The sequence below is a fragment of the Octopus bimaculoides genome, chromosome 7, assembly GCF_046866305.1.
Source record: "Octopus bimaculoides isolate indiv1 chromosome 7, ASM4686630v1, whole genome shotgun sequence".
Taxonomy (NCBI): Eukaryota; Metazoa; Mollusca; class Cephalopoda; order Octopoda; family Octopodidae; genus Octopus; species Octopus bimaculoides.
The window spans coordinates 37,638,205-37,666,056 of record NC_142934.1 but is presented as its reverse complement, the minus strand read 5'-3'; the positions used below and the strand labels follow the sequence as shown (position 1 = coordinate 37,666,056).

General features: G+C 37.0%; 1 protein-coding gene across 2 annotated transcripts; it reads right to left on the bottom strand.

The window, feature by feature from the left end:
• Nucleotides 1-670: 670 nt before the first annotated feature.
• Nucleotides 671-26,517, bottom strand: LOC149134670 (uncharacterized). Of its 2 annotated transcripts, XR_016242612.1 has the most exons (8): nucleotides 26,487-26,517; nucleotides 25,154-25,239; nucleotides 23,465-23,566; nucleotides 20,544-20,659; nucleotides 12,444-12,514; nucleotides 11,911-11,935; nucleotides 10,039-10,315; nucleotides 671-834 (listed from the first exon to the last, which is right to left on the bottom strand). XR_016242612.1 is itself a non-coding variant. In XM_089355211.1 (7 exons), the coding sequence occupies exons 1-7, from the start codon at nucleotides 26,500-26,502 to the stop codon at nucleotides 10,114-10,116; spliced, it is 618 nt and encodes a 205-aa protein (XP_089211337.1). In that variant the 5' UTR covers nucleotides 26,503-26,517; the 3' UTR covers nucleotides 10,009-10,113. The 2 variants fall into 2 exon arrangements, 1 of the variants encoding a protein (XP_089211337.1); XM_089355211.1 differs by lacking the exon at nucleotides 671-834 and having other exon boundaries at nucleotides 10,009-10,315.
• Nucleotides 26,518-27,852: the final 1,335 nt, after the last annotated feature.

Here is a 27,852-nt window from a genome sequence, read left to right as displayed (position 1 = left end):
CTGGACAGAATTAACATAGAAATCCTGTCTAGACACCCCGGTCACGCATCGTTGCGACAAATACAGGAGTCGGTCCTCATAACTGAAACGCAACCAATTTTAAACACCAAATACACGTAGATGAGGGCCTTACAATTGCCCATGGTTGCATGTGTTGTTCACACATATGATGCGGAATATGAACGTAAATAAATTAATTAAAAAGTCTCTATCTGATCTGATATAAACGAAATTGTTACAAACACACATATGGACGCACATACTTACATATAAGCACGAACACATAAGTGCGTGCACACATATGAGCGTGCACACATACGAGCTTGCACACACTCACATGCTCATACCAAACAGTTTCGAAACAACGCCAAAACAACGCCAGATCATATATTCAAAATAAATGGAAGTGGAGAGACAAGTTACTGAAGAGATTGCAAGAGTGCAATGAAATAATTTAACAAAAAACTATATAAATTAATAAAGGACTGAACCAGTGCGTGTGTTTATTACCGGCATAATGCCTCTCCCAAGGTTTAATTGTATTTCTTTCAACACACGTATCCACATCAAGAATCTTGCACACGAAATACACATACAAAAAATAATAAAATATTTTAAAAGGATTGATATAACTCTTCACAAAGGTAAATAGACGATATGAAGAACGCGATGCGAGTGCAATGGATATTTTATTGGTTGAACGATATTTTGACAGCTAACCTGTCAAAATGAAAAGTGATACATAGAAATTGAAATCGAAAATTTTAACGAGAGTAACCAACATTCCCATGTTGGTGGAATGAGATCATCAGTCTTCAATTTTCAAGTTTACAACTGGCAGAGAAAAAAAAAGAGAAAAGAAAAAGAAAAGGAAAAAGAATAATAATATTTAATCAAACAGTTTTGTGTAAATATCATGAATTCTGTTATTTTATTTATCCCTCCAGGGATAACTCAAAACCATATTTCTCCTCATGCATTTTGAGGACTGAAAGTGTAGCAGATTCAGAATATTTTCTGAGAATATGCACTTTCAAGTCTTTTTCAAAATTGCAGCCATTTGATGTAAAATGTTTGACAAATTCTGTTGAATTACTGTTATTGTGCCTGTCATCATATCTGTGCCCACTGAATCTTTTGTTTAAATGCTCTGTTGTACAACTAACATGAATCAAATTGTGTTTGGTGCATTCTGCTGTGTACACCAAATGGGAATCTCTACACGTCTCACCTGTGTAAATCATAACATTTATGTTATGATTCCTGATGGAACTCACTTGACTCATGCTGTTGCACAATGAACAGGGCTTATCACTCTTGCAGCTGTTTTTCAAGGTACAGCATGCAGAAACTCCAATGTTAGTTTTCTTGGAGTCAGAAGTAGAGGTTAATAATTCTCTTATATTTTTATTCCGTCTAAAGGCTACAATTGACAACTGAGGAAATATTTGTTTGAAATGAGGATATTTTTCCACAACATGCTAACACTTTTGAAATACCAGTGAAATTTTGGTGCCAGTTAATCACTAAAACAATTTAGTCACTTATTGTACTTTTTTTGCTAAAATTATGCGTGAAAGTTTGACTTCCTTTGCTAATCTTAGCTATGTCTTTTGCCATTTCCTTTAATCACAATTCACTGTAACTGCATTTGACCTAATGGTGTACAAAAGAATTTACATGTTTCCAGTAATCCCCTATATCCGTACAAATCTGTTTTATCCTCAAAAATTGGGATTTTGGATTTGACTGAATTATATGATGTGGATGATCAGAGTAGTGGTGGAGGTACATGTGTGATGACATGGGCTTGCAAAATAACTGTCACTATTCTGTCTCCAGAAAACTTAACTTTTGTGTCCCAAAATTCAGTGCTAGTTTTTGGAAAGCTACATGTAAATTTTATGTTGTACGAGCCTGGTGTTGCCATCCGGTTTCACCAGTCCTCAGTCAAATCGTCCAACCCATGCTAGCATGGAAAACGGACGTTAAACGATGATGATGATGACGATGATGATTAAAGCCATAGTTTTTAAGTCACAAAAATGCTTCCCAGACAAAAACGACAGATGTCATCAATGTACCGTAACCAGAGAATTGGTTCTTGACCAATTTAGGTATTTGAATGTCTGCAGTAATTGTGTCTCAAATTTTGTCATGAAGACATTAATGGAATTAACTGCCATGGGGGTACCTATGGCACAACCCCTCATCTGGTGGTAAAATTTTTGTCCAAGCTTCATTATATTACTTTGTAACACAAACCTTAATAGCCTACATAAAAGATTAGATGGAATACTTTTGTTTGACCATTTTTCAAAGGCATTCATACATGTTTCTACACCTTCATAGTGGTCGATATTGGGATATAAGGAAGAAACCTCCATGGTTACCAAAAAAAAACAAAAAAAACCCGTTTTTTTACATGACTTCGGTGCTTAAAAAAGTTGTTGATTTTAGACACAGAATCAAAAGTATCCTGAATATAGGAACCTGATCTTTTTTGTGACAGGTAGTAGAGTTGCCCTCTGTAATTGGGGTTTGGATTGACAGGTAATTCTTCACATGAAGTTTTGTCACTTAAAACTTCTTCACAAGCCGAAATATACTCACTTTTGCTCATAATTACAACAGTGCCTCCCTTATCCACCATTTTAATAACAATAGAATCATTATTAGCTAGACGACGGAGTGCGTAATGCTGGAAATTTGTGAGGTTATTTCAGGACTTCTTTCCACTTGTTTTAAAGCTTTCCCTAATGCCTATCTGACAAGATTCAAGAAATTCCAGTAGTGCTTGTGAACATCCATCCTGAACTTTATCTGGATACCAATTGGGATTTTTTTCAATCCAATTATGTCGAATTTGATCATTATCATTTTTATCTTCAGTAAGCATAGGGTTATCTGACTCCTCATTATCATTTTTTTCAAAAATACATTCCTTCAGTTTGCGATGGTGGACAAACTGAAATAGCCCTTGAGCTAGTTTATTCTTGTTGAAATTCTTAGTGCTTAGGCAGAAACTCAGTCCAAGCTCCAAGACAGAGACATCATCTGGTGAAAGTTTTTAGTTTAGATAAATTTATGACGGACTTATTCTCTAGCGTGATGGATTTTCTTGGGCAAGTGTTTTCACAGTTTTACTTTCATTAGATTCCTAACTACCTTTTGGGCTTTGCTTGAAGTCTTCACTTAAAACATGGAACCTATTGGGTGATAAAAATTGTTCTGAATGTTCATGTGAAAAGTCATAATTTTTAGTTGTCTTTCTAGGAGTAATCTATTTCTAGGTGGGTGAAAGAAAGTGAGTGACTTCTTTGGTTTTTGTAAGCATTTGAAAAACTTCTACTTTCGGTAAAGGAACAAATTTATTGTTTTCAAGGCAAAATCTTAAATATGCTCACATTTTTAACTGATGAAATAAAAACTTCTCTGGAGAGTTTCCAATGACCTGTTCAAATGCATATGCCATGGCAAAAAGACCACAATCATATGTACCAACTTGGGGATTAGTAATATGAACTGTAGGAATTATGTTTGTGGGAGTACAGCTTTGTTATCTGTGTTGTTAGTTCCTGTGGTATGGTAAGTTCAAACTGTCATAAACATAAACATATCCAAAAAAATTGGTTGACAAAACAAAATGATTGTTCCTGGTGTGATGAATGAACAGTGTGCAGTGTGGACTGTATGTTAGAAATTCTGTGTGAGAAAAAATGCTTGGTTGTATTGGAATTTCAGTTGGCTATTCATCAGGGTCCAGGACATCTCTCAAATGTCCTCTGGATCCATCACTAAATCTCGGGGTGAACCTTCTCCATCCTGCTGTTTGTTTGCAATGATACTGATTGTTTGTTTAGCACTGTAAGTTTTTACAGGGTCAGGTTGTTAGTCAAATGCCTAACCTGCCTCCTTTCTCATATTCACACTGCACAACATCGTAGAACAATGCACGGAACACTAAAGATCACTAACAATCAACTTCATTGACTTCAAAAAGGCATTTGACAGTGTGCACAGAGAAACCCTCAGGAAGATTGCAAAAGTGTATGGAATACCAGATGATTACATCAGTCTGCTAAGCAGTTTCTACAACTCAAGCTGCTGTATGAGAACAGAGTATGGATACACTGGGTTTTTCTTAAGATCATCACTGGAGTAAGACAAGGTTGTCTTCTGTCACCAATATTGTTTCTGATGGTCATTGATTTTATTATATGAAGATCAATGGTGTGACTGGCTGTAGGCATACCATGGATGACAAAGGACCAGCTAACAGACTTGGATTTTGCCAATGACACTGCCCTGTTGGCTGAGAGTCACCCAACATTACAAGAAATGACAACAAAAAATGGAAAGGGAAGTGGCAAAGACTGGGTTGAGAATCAGTGGTCAAAAAATGAAGGTAATGCAAATTGGGAAACAAGCAGAAAGTGTACCAGTGAAAGTTGAGCAAGAACCAGTTGAAGAAGTTATGAGTTTCACATATCTGGGAAGCATAGTGACAAGCAATAGCGATGCAGAGACAGATGTAAGATGCAGAATTGGCAAGGCAGCAGCAGTATTTAGAAGACTGACAACACTTTGGTGTAGCAATAACATAAGTATAGAACTGAAGATTCCTCTGTACAAAACAGCAAGACTGCCAATAGAGACTTATGCAGCTGAGACCTGGAAAAATCCTAAGAATCACTTTGCCACTAGAAGGTAAGAGAAAAAAAGGCCAGCCAAGGAAGACATGGTGTAGTACCTTCAAAGACCTACTCAGACTGAACATCATTTGGGAAGATGTGTACTGGTTGGCCAGAGACAAACATAATTGGTGATCACTAACTGCCCAATGTGTTGCTCAAAGGCACCAATGGACCTAAGGAAGGAGAAGAAGAAATATATATTGTAATCCCAGAAAGATAATGTCTATGTACAGGTCATTACATCTCAGAGACTGTGTCAGTAGATTATACCTACCATGGAATGTGGGGGAGAGAGATGTCTGATGTCAATAGAAGACTGTGTAGAGATGGCAAAACAAAACATACAAGAGTATGTGAGGAGCAACCCAGAAAGACTGATTTTGCTGCCAGAGGAGAGCAAAAAAGAAGCTGTGGAGACGGCAAAGGAATATAGGAAAACAAGAAAGCAGGAGTGGGAACGAAACATCTGGGGAAAGGAACTACATGACCAGTATCTCAGCCAAATGCAGGACATTGCAGCAGAGAAGTCTTGGTTATAGCTGAAGAATGGAGACCTTAAAGAAACAGAAGGCTCATAATGGCTGCTCAAAGCCAATCATTGTGGATGAATATCACTAAAGCCAAAACTGACAAATCCATGGAAAGTGCAAAGTGCAGAGTATGTAATAAGAAAGAGGAATCCATTATACACACAAGTTCCTGTAGTTCTTTGGCATAGACATGACTGTGTGGCCAAGGCATTACATTGGGACATATTACGGCAAAGATTTAAAGAAGGGAAAAAATGATACAAACATCAACCAGAAAGTGTAATAGAGAATGACCTGTATAAGATTTTATGGGATTTTAGCATACAAACTGATTGTGAAATTCATGCCAGGTGATCAGATATTATGGTTCTTGACAAGGGGTAAAAAAGAGTGTACCATCATAGATGTGGCTATATCTGCAGACATGAATGTAGCGATCAAAGAACAGGTAAAAATAAGAAAATACTAGAATTTGGTTGGAGAAATATGATGACTGTGGATGGTTTCTACATAAGCAATCCCAGGTGTTGTAGGTTCATACTATCATCAACAGATTTAACAACTTCCTTATTGGGATTGGTATAACTACAAGAGTTGAATTGATTCAGAAATTTGTTCTGTTGGGAACAGCAAGAATTGTAAGAAAGGATCTCAATATTGAACGTAACTGGTTATGACCCGGTATCAAGGACACTGATTCTGAATGCAAAACATTCATGCACAAAAATAATCTTTCCTACTAAAGGCACAAGTTGAATTTGAACTCAGAACACAGCAACAGGTGGAATACTGCAAAACATTTCATCAAACGTGCTAACAATTCTGCCAGCCTACCACCTTATTCATGCACAATAATAATAATAATGATGACGATAATGAAGGACTCTCCTGTCAAGGACAATGTATGAATGCTCAGCTTTTGTGGAACAAGCTGCACAAAAAATTTGTTTATAGTGATCAAATATATATGCTGTACATTGGCTCACTCCCTCCATTAAATCAACACCACCTAAACAGGTGCATGGTGTACCATGCGTCAGGTGTCAAAAGTGATCACAGAGCAACATGAGATGTATTTTGCTCAAGAACACAATGCCCCACCCAGTCCAGGAATTGAAACTTTGATCTCAGTCATGAGAGCAACACCCTAATCACTAGGCCATGCGTCCTCACTATGGCTAATAATAATAATGATGATAATAGTAATTTCAAACTTTCTGAAGTATAATTTCCAGTTATATCATTCTAATGGAGTACTAGATTCAAGCAATATTAGCATCAGCTGTGGCATTTTCCAAGACAACTTACTTTCACCTGTAATTTTTTTTAATAGCTCTAATGCACCTCATAAATGAACTTGACAGAACAGGGTATGATTATAAAATTGACAAGAAAATAAACTCTTTCTATTTTATACGGATGACTTAAAACTCAGAGGCAAAGATGAGCTTGAAAGCCTATTATGTTCTATGAAAGCATTCAGTGATGACATTGGATGGAGTTTGGCCTTGATAAGTATGCCAAGACCACTTTTCAGAAAGGGAAATTGATAAACTCAAATTCAGTTGGGTTAGATGTTAAAACAGTTATAAAAAAACTTGAGCAGGAAGAAACCAATAATTACCTAGGAATAAATGAAGGCTCTGGCATTTAGCATGCAAGCATGAAACAAATCAGGAAGGAATGTCATAGGAGGGTACAAGCAGTTCTGAAACCTGAGCTAAATGCAAATAGCAAGATGTTAGTCATAAATTTCTAAGAAGTTCCAATTTATACTTATAGCTTCAATATATCGAACTGGAACATCAGTGACAAAAAAAAAAAAAAAAAAAAAAAAAAAAAGATAGAAAAATTTGTAGATTGTCTTTACTTTCCCAGAATCCAAGGAGATTGAAGCTTGATCCAGTTGAAATTTCTTACCAAACCACCAAAACTGGACAAGCCAAATGTCTTGAAACAACTAAAACTTGTTGAAAATCATAAGAGAGTTAAGAAGTTTCATTCTATCTTGAAGTAGACAAAAAAATTTGCTATTGATTTCATGAATGATACCCAGACTGAACAACCTAAGGGAAGTGTGGAATCTATTGTTGCAAAGAAAGTAAAATTAATGGCGAACAAAAAGCATAGGAGAAAATATGTGGCTTGTAGCAAACAAGCTGATGTTGACCAGAATCATACCCATCAGTGGCTAGGAAGCTCAGGGATAAAGGCAGAAAGTGAAGGCTTCATCTCAGCAGCTCAAGACCAAAGCTTAGTGACCCAGAACTACCAAGCTAATGTGATGGAAAAATGAATAGATCCAAAATGCTGATTTCGCAATATATTTTGGTAAAAGAATGTAACAGGCTCAGAAATCAGAAAAATATGCTCATTGAAATCACAAAAAAATGTGGCATCTCAAGGTGATTATAATATATGTTGATATTATACAAATAATATAAACACATAAAAATTGGTGTTGATATGGAGAGTAATGTTAGTGTGTTTTTGTATGATATCTTTGTTGTTGGTATTTATGGTCATGTATGAAGTTTCTTTGCAGGTGCTGTTCTTGTTGGTTTTCTCTCTCTCTCTCTCCCTGTATGCTATTGCTTGATGGGGCTGGGGTTATGCCAGGTTAGCAGTCCCAAAGGAGTCATTGTGTGTAGAGTTGAACAGGTCCACCAATGCTCTCCATTGCTGGCAGTCTTATGCCAGCTCCTCTGCATCCTCCAAGGTGACATCGAGCCTTTGGGGATCCTCCTTAATCATGTCCAGCTATCAGGTGCTGGGCTTACCACAGGACCTCTTCCAACTATGAGAGTAGTTCTTTTAAGTGTGGATTTTAGGTTGTGTTAGTATTTGCAATGTTGATGATGACTGTGGTAGTAGCGGTGATGATGATGGTGTTGTTGAAGGTGTTTCTTCTGTCTGTTCAAACTTCCCAGCTTTTTTTGTTGAGGTGACCTTTTTCTCTTTCTCTTTTTGCTTGATTGCCTCCTTCAATTTGGTTTCTTTCTTGTCACCTTTGCTATATGACATGTTTCAATGGTTCCAAGCTGGGAGGGGAATGTTCTGGGGGTGCTTGCCTTTTTGTTCTCTAGTTATTTGGTGGATTTCGGTTGCTGTTGCTGGTGGTAATGAATAGTGTTTCTTTTGTTACTGTTGCTTCAACTGTTGATGTTTTTGTTGCTGCTTTCATGGCTGCTAATTTTACCATTACAGTTGCTGATGTGGTGATGGTATCAGCAGTAGTGGAGGTTTGCCTTCTTCCCTCCTTTGCTGTGGACAGAAAACCTTAAGATGGTCTGTGTCATCACATACAAAAATTTTCTTCCTCTGTGCAGATATCAATAAAACTGCAACCAATGGATATTTTTGGCATGCTGTTTTCATTATTTATTATTTTACTGTTAATGCTGGTGGTGATGGTAATGATGGTAGTTATTGTTTCTGCATTAGCATCATTAGCAGGTGTGTTAATTTTGTTTTTGTGGCTCTCATCTTCATTGTCATTATTTCTGTTGGCACTAAGGCAGTGAACTTGCAAAATCATTAGCATGCCAGACAAAATTTTCAATGGCATTTTGTTCATCTTTCTGTTCTGGATTCAAATTCTGTTGATGTCAACTTTGCCTTTCATCCTTTCAGAATCAATGAAATAAGTACCAGTTGAACACTGGGGTCAATGTAACTGACAACCCCTCCCCCAAAATTTCCGGCTTTGAGCCTATAGTAGAAAGGAATATTTCTGTTGGAACTGGTGGAGGCAGTACTTTGGTTTAATGTGTAGAAGGCAGTGTTAACATTGTTGTTCCAATCCATGTTTAAATTCCTCTGGTTTTCTGTCGAATATTTTGATGTGATGCTTTGAAATTTTTAAAAAAGAAACATGTAAATTTCACACAGATAACTACAATTCTATCCCAAAAGGTGAAAGTACAATGAAACTGAGGAACTCCTCAGAAGCTTGGTCACTTTACAAGAAACACAGAGTAAACAGTTGTAAACAGTCTTTTGAAATAGTTAAAGCAGACAAAATTTACAAGCAACTTGAAGTGACATGTTACTGATAACAAAACAACAACTGGTACTTAGCCAACAATTTTGAGGGGTCAGGGTTAGTCAATATCACTAGCCCTAAGTACTTGACTGGTATTCATTCATTTCATAAATCTTTAAAGCATGAAAGGCAAGTTGACTTTGGCAGTATTTAAGCTCAGGAGAAATGCTACTAAGCATTTTGTTCAAGGTGCTAACAATTCTGCCAGCATACTGCCTTAATAATATTTTCTTACCATAGACACGAGGCCTGAAATTTGGGATGGGGGACAGTTGACTGATATTTATTTTATTGACCCCCATCAAGATGAAAGTCAAAATTAACTTTGCAAGATCTGTTTTTGTTTTCCATCCCTCCAACCTGAAATAGTGGACTAATGTCATTGGTTGTTTTCCCACATCTAAATTACTAGCCTAGCACCTATGCAAGAAATAATAACAATAACAACTGTTTCTAAAATATGCAAATGGGGGGGGGGGGTGAGGGAGTTGATAATATTTGATCCCAATACTTCACTGGTACTTTATTTTATTGATACCAGAAGGATGAAAGGCAAGTTGACTTCAGTGGAATTTGAACTCAGAACATGAAGAGACGAAACAACTACAAAGTATTTTGTTTGATGCTTTAACAATTATATCAATGCACTGTCCTTTGACCACTAGTACTAATAACTAAGACAGAGAGAAAATAGAAAGTTGATAAATTAATAACAATGAGGAATTAATAAAAATGATAAGTTTATAACAAAGATGAATTTATTTACAAAGAGATGATGAACTGGAGTGGTTTCCTTTGGTTTTAATGTTTGTACAAACACTAAAGCTTGAATGCATTCACACTAAGGCCTAAGAGGGGCCATCCCAAGCCTGGCTCTGAGTTCATTGGCCTCTCGAATCTCGTCACGGCCCCCTCTATGACCTCTGTCTCTGTCTCTCTTGTCATCACGGTCACGTTCACGCTCACGGCCTCTATCCCGGTGCCTGTCAGTATCTCGGTTGCGTTCTCTGTGATCCCGTTTGGCTTTCTTATTGCGTTTCTTTCTGAAATTTTATGAAAATATTTTTAAAAGTAGCAAAAATATAAAATATAAAGTTAGATATAGCATATCTGTATATGTGCTTTTGTTGGAGAAAGAGGAACGGGTAAAGAGAAAGAGAGAAATTATAAGAGAAGGAGTGGAAGTTATGAGAGGGAAGAAAGGAATATGAGAGAAAAAGGAGAAATGAAGGAAAGAGAAGGAAGTGAAAATGGGGGAGACAGAAGGAAGATGGAGTGTAAGAAAGAAGGAGAGGGAAGGCAAGAGGGAAATGCAAATGTGAGTGTATGTAAGTAGCAGGTAATAAGTTTACAGTGGATCAAGCCAGTAACCTGTCTTTTTGCTTTTGTTAATCTGGTATACTACAAAGTTCCATTTTATTTACATGTAAATGTAAAATTAATTTTCACTCAACATTTGTATTGATATATATATTGTTGGCTTGTTGTTTTTAACTATTTAGATTTCTGATTAACCTTTTCAAATATAGAAATTACACAATCTGATTTTACTTTTTTATTTTTCTATTCTCCAAATAGAAAGGACAGTGAATAATATTGTGTTGTACCACCCAGTAAACCTAAGTGAAAGGTGATGCTTTGTGAAAAGTGTTGTAATAATAATAATCCTTTCTTCTATAGGCACAAGGCCTGAAAGGGGTTTAGTCAATTTTATCAGCCCCAATGCTAGACTGGTACTTATTTTATAGACCCCCAAAAGGATGAAAGGCAAAATTGATCTAAGTAGAATTTACTTAGAACATAAAGATGGACAAAATTCCACTAAGCATGCTAATGATTCTGCCAGCCTGCTGCCTCAGTAGAAGCAGTAGTAATACTAATAATAATAAAACTTTGGCAATGAGAAGTGAATAGAATATAATCTACTGAATGCCCAAAGACAGCATAAATAAGATGAGAAGAGTGGCTGGACATTAAAAGGTGTAACTTGATGTATGTTGGAGAGGAAGCAGCTGTACTGTTATGGCTGCACATGATGTATGGATGACACATGTTGGGTGAAATATGCTGACAGTGGAAGGTCTCCATTGTCAAGTGAAGGACTCCCAGATCAAAAGAAGAGCTAGGTTGATATAGGAAGAAGTGATCAGAATGTTGAGCTTCATATATGAGAAGATATATAATTTGTGCTTCATTTCTGCATGGCAAAATGAATATTATGAAGGTAATGGACTAATTATCCTGAATATAGTACATAAAATAAGTAATGCATGTATACATCTGCACTTCATGGCCCCTTGAGTGGTATGTTGATTTTCGAAATACATTAGTGTGGAATATAGTATTTTCTCACCTGTGGCTAATGATCTTACTGTTTGAAGGCCTTTCTACAATCAATGGAATAAATGCTTGTATTTATTATGCCACTACCACTCATAAAGCTGTTATCCAAATTTAAAATCTTGCTCTCACCCCATCTCATATTTGTTTCAACAATATTAACATAAACAAACATGTCTTAGCAAACACACAGTAGAAAGAATATTTTGCTTAACAAACATGATAAAGTAATTGACATCAAATAAGCATAAGATAAAAATAAACAATCAACATAAAGTTTAATTAATGTTTTAGTTACCTGTCATCATCTCTGTGCCTTGTAACTGAAAAACAGAAGCAAACATTTTTCAGTCAACATCTTTAAATTTGAAAGTGAATTAATGAAGTGGATAAAATAACAGCTTATTGCTTCAGATTTTAGCCAAACATTGTCTATTCTAAAATGGCCAGTAAAACTCTGAAGTTACTTCTATGATGAGCAAGACACATATCCAGAAGAAAAGATAAGAAAGAAATGAGGGAAAGTGCAGAAACTGAAACATAGAATGGATTTGGTTGACTAACATGAAGGTGTTATAACATCTTCTGACATGAAAAGGACTAAGTATAACATGTGAGAGAGGTGAGTATACCAGACAGTAAGTGGGAGAATAATGAATGAAAATGTACAAGAAGAAAGTGTAAGCAATGACAAGTATTTCTCAGAGGGAAGGTTAAGGCACTTATTTACTTAAAACTACTGCTCCACCTAATTAGAACTCTAAACACAAACAATGAAACATAATTATACTTTAATAAGAAATAAATGTTTTAACATTAAAAGGTACTTACCAGGTGAACGATGGCGGCGATCTCTGTTTCTAGAACTACTTCTTCTTCTGCTAACAGGGCTTTTTCTATCTCTGTAAAAGTAACAGATTAATCAATTGTCACAAAAATACTCTGGTTTGGTTAGTGCACATTTATTAAGATTTTAATATTTCTTATATGTTACCAATGTCTGAATGCAACAGATAACAAAAACAGTAGAGTACTGTAAAAACAAGAGTATAAAACAAGAAGCTGAGGTTGTCAACAAATTATATCCTGGCATATGGTAACAAGTGTATAGGTTGAGGGCCTATACACACATTTAACTCCCAGTAGTACTGTCTACTTTATTATGAGTATATATCACAGAATGTAATGGCTCCCTACTGTGAAATAGTGTAGAAGTATATTAATGAGAGTCATAGATTATATGCTTCTAGACATCAGTCATAGGATTTGTAGTTCATACTCTGTTACTAGAACCGTACTGTAAGCATGACCAAGATACTTATTTAACTCTGAACTGCTTCAATCACCTAGCTGCAGTAGGTAAGTAGTTGAAATGGAGTGGTATGGTTTACAGTTGTAAACATTACCAGTAACACTGTAAAACTGATCAGTGTTTTGTTAACTTACTATGATAACTTTATGACTTCCTATAAGTTTTGGCCACAAATAGAATTGCACACATAACTACCTTACTTTTAACACTACTACAATAAATTAAGGCTCCAGGATTGAAAATTAATTATCTAAGTTTTGATGTGCAAGACAATATGAAACAGAACATATTGACAGTTTATTATGCACCATGACCACATTCTAACCCATCTAATGTAATGACATCCCCACCAAACAAAATTAAGTGTCACTATTCATATCATGTTTTTCTATTTAACTGATTACTTATTTTGATGTCTGCTCTAGAAACTCAAAAATTACAATTTTTTTTTAATCAATGACTACTGAGCAAAATAAATTTCTTTGCAACTTTTACAAGTTCTCTGGATATTAAATACCCAGCTCACTTTAGCAGCTCTATTCAACATATTTGATATATGATCAATTGTTTATATATAAAAACAAAACCAGCAATATGAGTGGTAACATCATTTTTTCAGATATTCATGGCTGTAATAGTTAGTAGTGTACAAAAGACATTCTAATACTGACCATAAATTCTCTCAGAAAAAAAAATCCCGCTCATGTAAGTATGACATGCACAATAGAGTATCACATACGTAATATGGTGAGTTGAAAAATTTCCATTAACTGAAATCACCTTTGCAAACTAAACTTTCTCCAAAAGGTCTTAAAAGCTAAAAATAATGAATAAAAGAGATAACTCCAACGATATCAACTAATACAGATTTTCATAAAATTTGGGAGTGGATCTTGGAAGGAAAAAAAGGAAGCAAAGTGGTAGTAGGCAGCATTACCAAATAACTAGAAGGACAACTAGGTGACTGGTATGGTTGGCTAAGGGTGAAGCAGAGAGGAACAGGCTGGTGCATGTCTTGCAATGTGAGGATCAGAGGTGTGAAGTGTTCAAAATCACATGAGAGAGAACCAAAATGTCAATGGTGAGAAATGTATTTGAAATGATGAAGGCATACTTGTCATCATTGTGGAAGACAAGAAAGTGATATAGAATTGCTATTATGAGAGGCTGTTAAGAGCATGGAGAATGCCTGGGATAAAGGGGCACTACCTTATACTGAACTTAAAGAGGGACCAGCAATTCAAATTGATAGCAGTGAAGTAACTAAGGCAATTGAGGACAGGAAGAGAGACAGAGAAGGCCCATCAGAGATAATTGCTGAGATGCTCAAAATATCCAGTACAGGATTACCACCTAAATAGTTAATCAAGTTATACAAAAAGCAAACCATTAATCCCGTCATTCATTGACTTGGAGAAGGCATTTGAAAGGGTGTCACAAATAGTGATATTGTGGTCACTAGGGAAACTAAGCATTGAGGAACAGTTTGTGAGAGCTGTACAAACCAGGTACAAAGACACAGTAAATAAAGTGGGAGTCAACAATGACTTCAGTGAGAAATTTAGTGTGAGGGCTAGGTATGTAAGGAAGTTTTATAGAAATGTCCAATGGAAAAGCATAGTTACGTTTGAATTAGGATATGACCTGACAGTTATAAACAATACTAGATGTGGTGTGTATTTTAAAAAATTGCACGTGATAATAAAATTAAACTCAAGAATTAAGTATATGGATGGCTGCTAGAATGTAATGAAAACAAGTATTAAGGGGTAGAAATGCTTAAAGAGCTACATAAAATGGAGTTGTGTTAGTGTAAAAACTAATATTCGTTTGTATGTATTAAATATAAGGTAAAAATAGGAAATTAGTTGTTAATATTACAAATTTAGATAGTAAATACTTGCTGTGGTTATAAATATTAAAAAGAACGTTCAGAGGTTTAATTAGAGGTAAACTGAAAATAACAATGTAGGGGAGATAATGGAGCTACGAATGAGAGTAATAAAAAAATTTTTAATAAGTATAGATAGGTAATACATTGACTATGCTTAGGTATAAATAAAAGTATGAGTTAAGAAGCTAGTTTGGCATAAAGTGAGAGGGAAATATATAGTAATATCATCATCATCATCATCGTTTAACGTCCACTTTCCATGCTAGCATGGGTTGGACGATTTGACTGAGGACTGGCGAACCAGATGGCTGCACCAGGCTCCAATCTGATCTGGCAGAGTTTCTACAGCTGGATGCCGTTCCTTACGCCAACCACTCCGAGAGTGTAGTGGGTGCTTTTACGTGCCACCGGCACGAGGGCCAGTAAGACAGTACTGGCAACAGCCACACACAAATGGTGTCTTTTTATGTGTCACCTGCACAGGAGCCAGTCCAGCAGCACTGGCAATGACCTCACTCGAATGTTTTTTCATGTGCCACCAGCAAAGTGCCAGTAAATGAAGTATATTTGCCTTCCCTTTGCAAATACTGATAGGGCACAGAAAGTGTGTCAATAGCCAGCTGGAGATGTCTACCTGAGGCTACAAGCTACAGTAGCATCAACCCTTAAGGGTTAGCCACATTTAGGTGGCAAATATATTTCCCAATGTCGTGCAGCTACTGTTCATACCTCGCTCAGAGATTTATTATTGCTTGTTTCCACTTTTTCGAGATCAGTGACTTTTCGTCACTGGAAAAAGTATATATATTTGCATTGAGAATCATTTCCCATCGCCAGCCGGTGGTTGTCACATGCTGATAACGGGTCAATAACTAGAAACTTGGGTCCGTGTGCATCGCATCAGGTTGGTGATTGGAAAGATGACTTCCCTTCACAAATACTGATAAGGCACAGAAAATGTGTCATTAGCTAGCTGGAGGAGATGTCTTCCTGGGGCTACAACCTACAGTAGCATCAACGCTTAAAGGTCAGCCACATTTAGGTGGCAAATATACTTCACGATATCATGCAGCTACTGTTTATACCTCGCTCAGAGATTTATTATATATATATATGTACATATGTATATACATATATGTGTATATATACACATAACTATATATTAATTTAATTATAATCTAAGCAATTTAATTTTAAGTTGTGAAGATACCCATATTGTTTTATATATAAGCTAAGTATGAATTTACAGGGGTACTAAATTTAGGTTTATCTAAAGGCAATTATAAAGTAAATGACCAAAACCACATTTAAGAGCAATTTCGAAGGTAATGAAAAATAAAAACTTCTACCTTCTTTTTTTACAGCCATACCTAGGTTTCAAACTCTAATTAGCAAATAAAATAATTTGCTAGGCGGAGTTGTAAAAAAAACAAGGTAAAAGTTTTTATTTTTCATTCTCTTCGAAACTGCTCTTAAATGTGGGTTTGGTCATTTTGACTGCTCCTTCTAGCATGTAAGGCTGCCTGTTAAGGGTCACCTCTTTTGTGTTTAAATGTACACTGATTTTATATGGAGAATATGTTCTCTATTGACTTTTTATACATGTTAGGCCACTGGTAGTGAAATTTCTAAAAAAATTCACTACCCTATATATTTTACAAATATATATGTATATATGAAACTAGCAGCTAAACCCGGTTTCACCAGGTCTGTTTGGATGATGTGGCTGTGATCGTTTTCAGTTAGGCATAATCTATAACAGCGTTTCTCAATCTTATCATTTCGGGTCCCCTGTTTTGATTGGAGCCTCCAGCTGTATGAAAATTTCCTCCCCTCCACCCTGTCAGAAAACAGCTTCGCCTGTCCCCCCCCCCCCCAAGAAAATCACCATTTCTTGAAATTTGTTTTTATCGACAGAACCCCTCGCCTCTTTTTGGCTACGGCGAATACAAATCTGCAAAAAAATTGGCAAAAATCGACATTCCTCAATTACCCCCACCATCCACCCCTATTTCCTTCATTTTAAACTTTATTCAGAATTTTTTCCCCCAAAATATGCGGTAAAATACGGAGATTAGGTTCTGAAAAAAATTTCCAAAAATCTAAATAAAATTTTTTTTTTAAGAATTTTTTTTTTTGTAAATATGCAGAAAAATTCGGACATTATGATTCAGACAAAAATTTCAAAACATTTCTGTACTTACTTGGTTATGGTTTTAGGGTTTGGGTTAAGGTCAGGGCTTTAGGGTTAGGGTTTTAGAGTTAGGGTTAGGGCTAGAGTTTTAGGGTTAGTGTTGAGGAAAAAAGTCAAAATTGAAGAAGTTGGGGGGGAAGGGGGGAAAATTTGACAATGCCAATTTTTGGCAAAAAAAAAAAAAATTTTAATAAACAAATTTGGGAGAAAATTTTGAAATGCCAATCTGTGAATGAAAAATAAGTTCAGACCTCTACATGGTAAGTAGACCTGGTAGAAACAGCAGCCAAATCTCCCTCAAAACGCCCTACTGTATTAATGCGACAATTCTGCGTATTATGTAGTTTGAATGAGAAACTGTAACTAAAGATTAAGATTATTAACCCCATAAAGAGGTGAAAAAAGAGAGACAGCATAGCGAAAGTTTTGGCTGACTGTCATCCTGTAGTCCCCTTGTTGCGGTGTGGGCAACTGGTTGTTTTAATGGCAGAAGAAAGAGGAGATTTGCATTAAAAAATGTTTTAATTGATTTTCTCGGTAAGTATGGGGGCTAGGAAAATTGAAATTACTGCTATCTTACCCCTCCTTCTAGAAAGAAGAACAAATGGAATATATAGAAATTAAATTCATGTTTGGTTCACTAGACTGTTGATTAACAGCCCAGTCAAGATGGTATTCTCTTCATCTCCGACTCTTGTATTTGCACACATTTACAAAATGACTTTCTGAAATGAACTTCCATTATGCAGCTGAGGAGTACATTTTCATTGCACATCTTATGTGGTGTTCTCACTACATAAATAAATGAAGTTTGTACGAAACGTACGTACTGCTATAACCTAATACATTTTTGTTGCTTTTCTTCAAATTATATATATATATATATATATATATATATATATATATATATATATACATATATATATATATATGTCATCATCATCATCATCGTTTAACTTACGCTTTCCATGCTGGCATGGGTTGGACGATTTGACTGAGGACTGGTGAACCAGATGGCTACACCAGGCTCCAAGCTGGGTGTCCTTCCTAACGCCAACCACGAGAGTGTAGTAGGTGCTTTTACATGCCACCGGCACGATGGCCAGTTAGGCAGTACTGGCAACGGCCACGCTCAAAATGGTGTATTTTATGTGCCACCTGCGCAGCAGCCAGTCCAGTGGCACTGGCAACACTCTCGCTCAAATGTCTTTACATGTGCCAGGAAGGCGACGCTGGGCACAGGTGCCATCACGATTTCGCTTTCGCTTGCCCCAACAGCTCTTCTATTCCAATGACCTTGTTGTTATTGCTGAATCACAACCAGAACTAGAGAAGAAATTTCAGCTATGGAAGCAAGGTCTGGAATCAAAGGGCCTTAGAGTTAATGTAGCAAAGACCAAAGTCTTAGTAAGTAGGAGAACAGACGAATCATAGATCCCTTCAGGGAAATGACCCTGCTCAATATGTAGAAAAGGTGTTGGGAGAAGCACCATAAGGTGTACTGAGTGCAAGCTATGGACACATAAGAAGTGCAGCAGTATCACTGGATGACTAACAGAGAAAGTAGTCTTTACATGAGGCAAATGTGCAGGTACATTAAACACCAGGAATGTACAAAAATGTGAAGACTTGAAAGAAATGAAGCTAGTATGCTTCACTGGATGGGTAATGTCAGTGTGCATACTCGACAGAGTGTAAGTGATTTGAGAGAAAAAGTGGGTATAAACAGTATCAGATGTAGTGTGCAAGAGAGAAGACTGCACTGATATGGCCATGTAATGCATATGAATGAAGACAATTGCATCAAAAGGTGATGATCTCTAATTGTAGAGGAAACATATGGAACAGGCAGACCCAAGAAGACGTGGGATGAAGTGGTGAGAAAGGATCTACAGGTGTTGGGACTCACAGCAAGGATGACAGAGGATTAAAACACCTGGTGACTTGCTGTGCTTGAAAAGACATATCAAGCTAAGTAAAAGTTTGGTTGCCTTTGCATACAGCCTCATCCCCTGCAACCTTCCCAGCTGAGCATCTCTAATCTTGAGGGCTCATAGGTGCTGGTGGCATGTAAAAAGCACCTGTGTTGGTGCTGCATAAAAGCACTCAGTACACTCTGTAAAGTGGCTGGCATTGGGAAGGGCATCCAGCTGTAGAGACCATACCAAAATAGACATGGTACCTGAACAGCCTTTCAGCTGGTCAGCTCCTGTCAAACTGTCCAACCCATGCCAGCATGGAGAACAGATGTTAAATGATGATGATGGCGATGATCATATATATATATATATATATATATATATATAATACACATATGGGATCTATTTTAAAACGGGGGCCACAGTATTTTCTTAATGAAACACTTTGAAACTTGGAGCACTGGTAGAATGTGTCATATAAAACATCTTTTTCTCTTAGTCTTCTTAAAAAAAAAAAGAAATCCCTAAGTTATTCCATGTTAAAGTTGTTGTATGTATTTCTGTAATTTCAACCAATCACTGACGTCCATTCAGCCGATATACATTAAGTGCCGACTACATAAACAAACGATTCTGAAACAATTCTATCGGTGATAAAATTATTATTTCCTTGTCAAAAAATGGCTGAAGCATATTGGCAGTAGCTAATAAACCTTTCTATTATAGGCTAACCCTAACCCTAGGGTTAGGGTTAGGGTAAAACAGCAAATTTAAAAAGAAAAAAGCAAATAAAATGAAAAAAAAAAAAGAAAATGAAAAAAGCAAATAAAACGAAGTTATGGAGATTAAATACGCTTTACACCACTTAATCAGCCAAAGGAGTAAATGTAAACAACTGAATACTTGTCAGTGATTGGTTGAAATTATCGAAATAAGACAATTTTTTACATGAAATAAATTTGAATACAAAAATATTTTTCTGTTCTATAACACAAAATAGATAAGTATACGAAGTTTGAAAGTCTTTCGGTACCAAAAACACTACGTAAAACATTAATGAAAACTGTGGCCCCCGTTTTAAAATAGATCCCACATATGTATATGTTTGTATGTATACATATGTGTATGTGTGTGTGTGCATGTGTATGAATGTTGATATTCCACAGCGGTCAGTACTTGAGTGAAACTTAGTTTTATGATGTTTACATCCCTTGTTGATATTAAACTGGTTACTTTGCCCTTTTGTAGATTGAGTAATAAAAAAATAAATCACCAATCTAGGGTAGTGAATTGATGAAACTGTTGTAGCCCTTGTGTTCTGATAGCAACACCTGTGACAACAGTAGTTGTAGCAGCCCAAAAGCAGTGACATTTCTGTTGGGAGGGGTAGAGACTTGCTAGTGTAGGCAATTGCTAATCTTCAAATATAGAAATAAAAAAAATTTGTTTTTAAATTTGCTTAAGCCTGTGCATACAGACATAATGTTAAACCAGAAGACCTAATCTGGCTGTAAGATTAAGAAGCCATATAATTGAACTTAATTCCTCTGGTTAGGAATTCAAATTTATTTTTCAATCTAAAAATCTGTAGTCAACAAACAACAAGCAGTACCTTCTGTGTGGAGAGCGACTTCTGTTTCTTCTCCCTCGTGGGGATGGACTTCTGTAACTTTTATCTTCTTTGTGACTCCCTCGTTTCCTTTCTGGTGTTGGACTACGGCGAGGCTCCTGAATCCATAAAAACAACAATGCTTTTTATTCCTGTTTTGTAAGCATGGAGGGCATGAAGGGAGGGTTGTATTATACATAACTAATATGGCTGAGGATGACTAGTAGCCTGTACCATGCTTTGACCCAGTAGGACATCCAAAGTGTAACAGCTAGAGGGAGAGAGATCTGCACAAGCACTATGCTGTATGTTATTTAAGAAGCAAGAGATGATACAGGTGGTGGATCAGGAGGGGATAGTGACATATGGTCACAGATGAAGGTAGCGGAGAATGGAGTGAGTGATGAACAGGAATGGAGGTGCAGCTTGATGGGAAATATCAATAGAAAGAAGAAAGAGATAAGAGTGGCTCAGGGATGATAGTTCAGGGAGAGATGATGAGCAAGGTATAGGAGCAGTGGGGAGGGAGATGTAGAGGTACATAAGGGATAGCTATAGTGAATAGTCATAGTGATGGTCAAAAGAGGGCACTGGGAATGATAGTAGATTCAAGATGAAGCATGGCAGAAGAAAGGAAGAGGAGGAATAGCATGTGAGAAAGGATGATAATGAGAATGAAGGCTGGAAGTGGAGAGAAGGAAGGAACTGGCAGCACAAAAAACTAGGGGGTGTGATGTGTGTCAAGGAGGGGTGGTTTTTGGGTGAAGGGAGCAGGGAGATGAGATGTGGTGAATGCTTGATGAAGAAGTATGAGTGTAGGGACAGCACTCAGCATATGGGGAAAGGATGATGAGTAGGGAGATGAGATATGAAGGTGGTATGAGGCCCAGCACATACAAGCATAGGCAAAATTTTTTAGAACCTCATATTTGCTCTTATGAATGGGTCTTCTCAAGCACGGCAAATCACAAATCAGCTTGGTTCTTTGTTATTGCATCCATGAAGCTCTGCATTTTTACTTCATTCCATGTCTTCCTGAGGTCTCCTTCTTCTACAACATCTATCTACTTTAAGCAACTAGTATTTCTTTATTCAGCTGTCCTCATTCAAACACATCACATGACCAAATCAGTGCAGTCTTCTCTTTTGCACACTACATCTGATTATGCATAATTTCTCTCTCAGTACATTAGCACTTTGTCATACAAACACACTGACATTGCACATCCATTGGTGCATACTAGTTTCCTTCCTCTAGTTTTCACATGCCCTCTGCATTCAGATCCTACATCTCATGACCATAGAGCATTGTTGTACATACACAAGTATCATACAATTTGCCATTCACTTAGAGAAAGAGAAAGATGTTTGTTGCCAACAGGGATAATAGCTCTCTGAACTTTCTCCATCCTATTCTTATTCTAGCAATGAGAACTGTCAGAACATCCCCCATCACTGCTAATTATATTACCCAAATACAGAAACTATCAACCACTTCCAGGGCATTTGAGAAAATCTATTTCCCATGTTTCCTTAGTGTTTGTTGCTCTTGTGCATCATCCACATACAGTCTACATTATCCATTAGCCTTCCTGTGATTCCACTGCACCATTTATGTGTCCATAGTTTGCACTGGGCATTTTCCACATTTAATAGCCTTAAAATTAAAAAATGAAGTTAGGGAAATTCTTCTTTGTGAATAAAAATACCAGACTTCTGTAACTGTTTTCGCAGGATTTTTACAGCTGGAGACCCTTCCTAACACCAGCCACTCAGCAGAGTGGACTTAGTGCTTTTTACATGGCACAAGCACAGGCAAGGTCAGTTTTGGCAAGGTTTTTACAGCTGGATGCCCTTCCAAATGCCAACCACTTTACAGTGTGGACAGGGTTCTTTTAAGTGGCACCTGCACTGACAAGGTCACCAAGTACTTGCAAGAAAAAATAAAAACTCTTTTGAGAGGGGAGGGGGCATTCGAGGAGGTGATCTTGTGTTGGATGATGAAAGGTTATAGTGAGGCAGAAAGACAGAAAGAGGTGTCTTGCTGTAGAGAAGGTACAAGGTTACCCAGCCAGGGAGAGAGAGATCAGGAATGAAGACAGAAACAGGTGCACTGCTGCAAAGGAAATACATGGTTACCCAACCTGAGGGAAGTGCAGGGGAGAGAGAGAGAGAGAGAGATAGAGAGAGAGAGAGATAGAGAGAGAGAGAGAGAGAGAGAGAGAGAGAGAGAGCGGGAGACAGCAGGATAGAGATGGTGGCAGAGTGCCGGGGATACACAATGATACAATGAAAGGGGCATCGGTAGAACATACAAGTCAGAAGCTAACAGAGAGTAATGACACAGTGGCACAGGGCCAAGAGCGAAGAGGACAAGATTGGGGAGTGGGACGTAAGCCTAGTGCATGAAGTGGAAATATGAGGAAGAGTAGAGATGTAGTTTGGTGTATTGTGGTAGAGTGTGTGAAAAATTTTCATGTTAAGTGTGGGTGGACTATTGGAAATGAATGACAATACTTGTATGACAGTGACACATATTTACAAGTAACATACAATGTCAAGACAAGGACACATACACACACATATATATGTATGTATGCAACGTGCTTCTTTCAGTTTTTGCCAACCAAGTCCACTCACAAGGCTTTGGGCAACTCAGAGCTATAGTAGAAGACACTTGCCCAAGATACCAGACAGTGGGACTGAACCTGAAACCATGTAGTTGGAAACCAAACATCTTAACCACTGAGGCATGTCTATGTCTAAAAAGTGATGCTTTCCAGCATTTAGGTTTCCTAAATGTTCATCCATCTAAAGAACTAACAAGGCTGAATGTTGCTTAACTTTGGTGACTAGATGAGAACATGATATGGTTGTAAGCAACCATTTGTTATTTTTAGATAACAACTGAAACAATTACTTACAATAATTTCTTCTTCTTCTGAAGACTCTACATCTTCAATGTCTTCCTCTAAAGCACTTATTCGTGGTTCTAATTGATTCGTATCTTCTAGCACATTCCTTTTCTGTGAAAAACAAATAACAATTTTGTCATGTATTTTTTAAGTCAAGCTTCAAGACATTATAATTTAGTCAATTCAATAATAAACTTGTAATTGCTTACTTCATCAAAGGACAATTTCAATTTTCTACACTATTTAATGTCATCATTTACATGTACATGAACATTTTAATTTTCCTTGTAATAACATATCTCAGAGATTTAAATATAAAATTTATTCAGATTAATTTTAAAGTATTTTCAATTGCTGAATTTTCCTTTTTTTTTCATGTATACATATGCAGCCATTGTATAAATTTTCATGTATATATATGCAGTCATTGGCCATTGGCACAATACAGCCACCTGACTCTTTTCCAGTTTGTCTGACTTTACAGTATGTAGGGCATTCAGTTATAATAGGCAGACAGAGCATCCAGCCATAAAAATCATTCCAACAAATAAAACAATTCAACAATGAAGAATTATAAAAAGTTTTTAGCCCTTTAGTGTTCAGATTACTCTGTCAGATGTTATGCTTATTTATTCATTGTTTTGAATTAATCATGTATTAAATTGTAGCTTTGAGACTTCAATGATGCAATGGTTTAATTTTAGAAGGATATTGGTGGGTAGAATATTTGGGCCAGATATGGCCAGGTTAAATGCTAAAGGGTTAGAGAAGTTTGCACCAATAGAATAAGTACCAGTACTTTTAAAAAAATAAGTACTGGGATTCAACTAAAATTCTTCAAGGTAGGGCCCCAGTATGGCTACAGTCTAATGACTGAAACAAGATAAAAGATTTCCACTGCCACATGGTTTTTGCTTCAGTCCCTCCGTGTGGTCCTTGAACAAGTGTCTCTTCTATTATGGCCTCCAGTTGATGAAATTCATAAGAGTAGATATGGGAGACTGAAACTGAAAGAAGTCCATTACATACATACACATACATGTATGTGTCCTTCTTGTCTTGACATTGCACAACAGTTAAGAGTGAGTGTCCTTGTCATAGAAATGGTGTCTTTATTTCTAATCTTCTGGCTATGGGGAAATAATACCTTGCCTAGAAACAGCTGTGAATTGACAGCATGAAGGGCATTTGACTGCAGAAAATCTGCCTTAATAAATTCTATCTAACTTATGCAAGCAAGGAAATGTGGATGAAAAACAATGATGATAATGATGATATTTAGACTTTAATTATTTATCAAGAAGTTATATTTTCATCTCTTTCCAGATCTATTCCAGGCACTTCACCCTCTCTTCTATAATGTGAGTAGTCATATACCTTCTCAGAAGCAAGAAACCTGTTTTGTTCTGGGCCCCTTCACTCACACTTTAGTCCCTCATTCCATAGCATAAAACCATTTAGAACCCTACTGTAGCTCTACTTAGTCAAAGAAGATTCTAGTCTTGCAGGCTGCATAACAACCTCACTAGTGATGATGCTACAAAAAAGTACCCAGTAGATGCAGTAAAGTGGTTGGCATTGGCATAAGAAAGGGTATCTAGCTGGAGCATGATGTCTTCAGACTTGTTGGCTCCTGTCAAACTGTCCAACCCATACCAGGATGGAAAATGGTCATTAAATGATGATGATGATGATTACCTGAATGCGGGGCAAAATAATGTCATAAATTCTCTCTTCTCTCAAAAGCTCATCTATGAATTCATCCATGTGCACAATTTCAAATTCTAATAAAATATAAAATGAAATTTAAATGAACAAGAATTAAAAATAAACGATATGAAATATGGGAAATAAAATATTTCTCAATTTGGTTCTAATTGTTATTGTAATTTGAAGGTATTTGAAGTTAGAACTGTGAGTGACAAAACCAAATTGCCAGTGTCATCAACTTTACTTTCACTTTACAAAAAGAAGAGATAAAAAAGAGGAGTTGAATGATGGCACTTTACACAATGGCGTAGCATAATTTGTTTTTAAAATCCAGCATCATCATGTTAAAGAGGCTCGACATCCTTCCACTTCATCTTATTACTTCTTTCTCACACCCTCCCCTGCGTTGGATAGATTTGTAATGGGATGGGTAGCAAAAGGTTTTGTTGATAATTCAATGTACGTTGTCGGATGTAGCAGATGGAGATAGGCATGCTGGACGACATCAAAGTAAAACAATGAGGAAAGCATTGGAATGTAGTTTAAATAATTCATTTGATCAACACTTGCATTTACATTTTGGATACACAAAGTTTAATTTACAATATCAATGAAAGCAGCTACATGAAGTTACCAACTCCTTCAAGTTGGCAAAGTAAAAAAAAAACAACAGGAGTAGAATGTTGATTTGATGAGAAAGTACATGGCATATTTTGTGCGTGTGTGTGCATTGGTCATTTGGTTGGATCATGGTGTTTTTCTGTCCTGTCTGTCTGTGTTCTGCTACTATGTTGTGTCATTGGCTATCACTGTTCGCTATGTGGCTCTCTGTTGGCTGTTTGACTGTTGCAAGCTGTCTGTTTATCTTGTGCCTAAGGAAACCGTATTTATAACAGTCATCCTAGAGAAGAAGAATAGATGTACCATACGAGTAGTTTCTACTTATCTAGGTTACCTGCTGTCCAGTTGAATCTTCAGTAACACAGCTCGGGTCGGAGGTCGAATGGAAATCCATCCATCACTTTTTGACAAGACAAAGAAATTTCTTTCGCACCTGTTTGGCCAGTGGTGGATCAGGCAAGTGAGAATCCTTAGATCTGGTTTCAAATCTCAGCTTGGAAAATGAAATGTTAGTTTTTACACTATCCACCTTACAGTGAGAAAGCCAAAGAGATTGAACGATACAAAGGTGTGTGAAAATGAAAATGCATGATTTGGTGTAATGCAGAAAATGTATACACAGTCACATTTACAAACAAATGAATACATGTCAAAAACATGTGAAATGAAAGAAATAAAAAAATGTAAAGCAAAAAATCACCGTTCAGAGGTGGCATGTACAATATATGCTAGGTGATGCACATACACCTAGGCAGAAGCATAAATGTAAATTGCTGGTACGTTGAAAGAGATATGCAATTCTATAGAAGTGGTCTTTCAATGGAGTGGAGAGCAAGTGAGAGCACACATGAAAGCATCAGTGGTGTAAGTGTGTGTAAGCATGCAGGTGTGATACAGAGAGCAAATATTTTTAAAACAAAGCAAAACATCTGTGCATGCAAGAAAATGTAATCTTAATATATAAAACTGAGAATGTGTGTCTGTCTGTCACTGTGTGAATCCCTAAAACTCGAGAACTACCCAACCGATTTCATTCAAATTTTACACGTGCCTTACTGAGGGTTGATGCAGTGTCATGGATAAAAAAATTTTCAACTTCTTGCCTCATGTGAGCTGGGAGCAATCTCTTATCTCTCACACTATTTCAATATTACATGTCAAAAGTGAAATAACATCTCTCTATTGTAATGTGAGATACTTTCAGTTTAATAGTTTCACTATTAATACTGAAACTATTAAAGTGAAACTACTGTCTCATATATATCTCATATACATACATATATATATTATGTATATACATATGTATACATCTGCACATATGTGTATATATGTGTATGTATATATATATAAATATGTAATATGTACACATATATATGTATGTGTGTGTATATACATATCATCATCATCGTTTAATGTTTGCTTTCCATGCTAGCATGGGTTGGACGATTTGACTGAGGACTGGTGAATCAGATAGCTACACCAGGCTCCAATCAGATTTGGCAGAGTTTCTACAGCTGGATGCCCTTCCTAACACCAACCACTCAGAGAGTGTAGTGGGTGCTTTTACATGCCACCGGCACGAAGGCCAGTCAGGCGGTACTGGCAACGGCCATGCTCAAAATGGTGTATTTTACGTGCCACCTGCACAAGAGCCAGTCCAGCGGCACTGGCAACGATCCCGCTCGAATGTCCTTACACGTGCCACCGGCACAAGTGCAAGGAAGGCGATGCTGGGCACAGGTGCCATCACGATTTCACTTTCGCTTGCCCCAACAGGTCTTCGCAAGCCGAGTTTCGTGTCCAATGAAGGAGACAACGTTGGCATGGGTGCCAGTCGTCAAATTTAGTTCGATTTCGATTTCACTTGCCTCAACAGGTCTTCGCAAGCGGAGTTTAGTGAAGGAAGGTACGTGGGCTGGCTACAGGTCTCACTTGGCTTGCCGGGTTTTCTCACGCACAGCATATTTCCAAAGGTCTTGGTCAGAAGTCATCGCCTCAGTGAACTTAGCGAGGCCCAATGTTCGAAGGTCATGCCTCACCACCTCATCCCAGGTCTTCCTGGGTCT

Excerpts from the sequence above, each read along its gene's own strand:
- LOC149134670 (XM_089355211.1), bottom strand. Across the intron at positions 12,515-20,543 it reads AGTCGCTCTCCACACAGAAG|AGATAGAAAAAGCCCTGTTA; the intron begins GTACTGCTTGTT and ends TTACTTTTACAG. Across the intron at positions 11,936-12,443 it reads TCGCCGCCATCGTTCACCTG|TTACAAGGCACAGAGATGAT; the intron begins GTAAGTACCTTT and ends TCTGTTTTTCAG.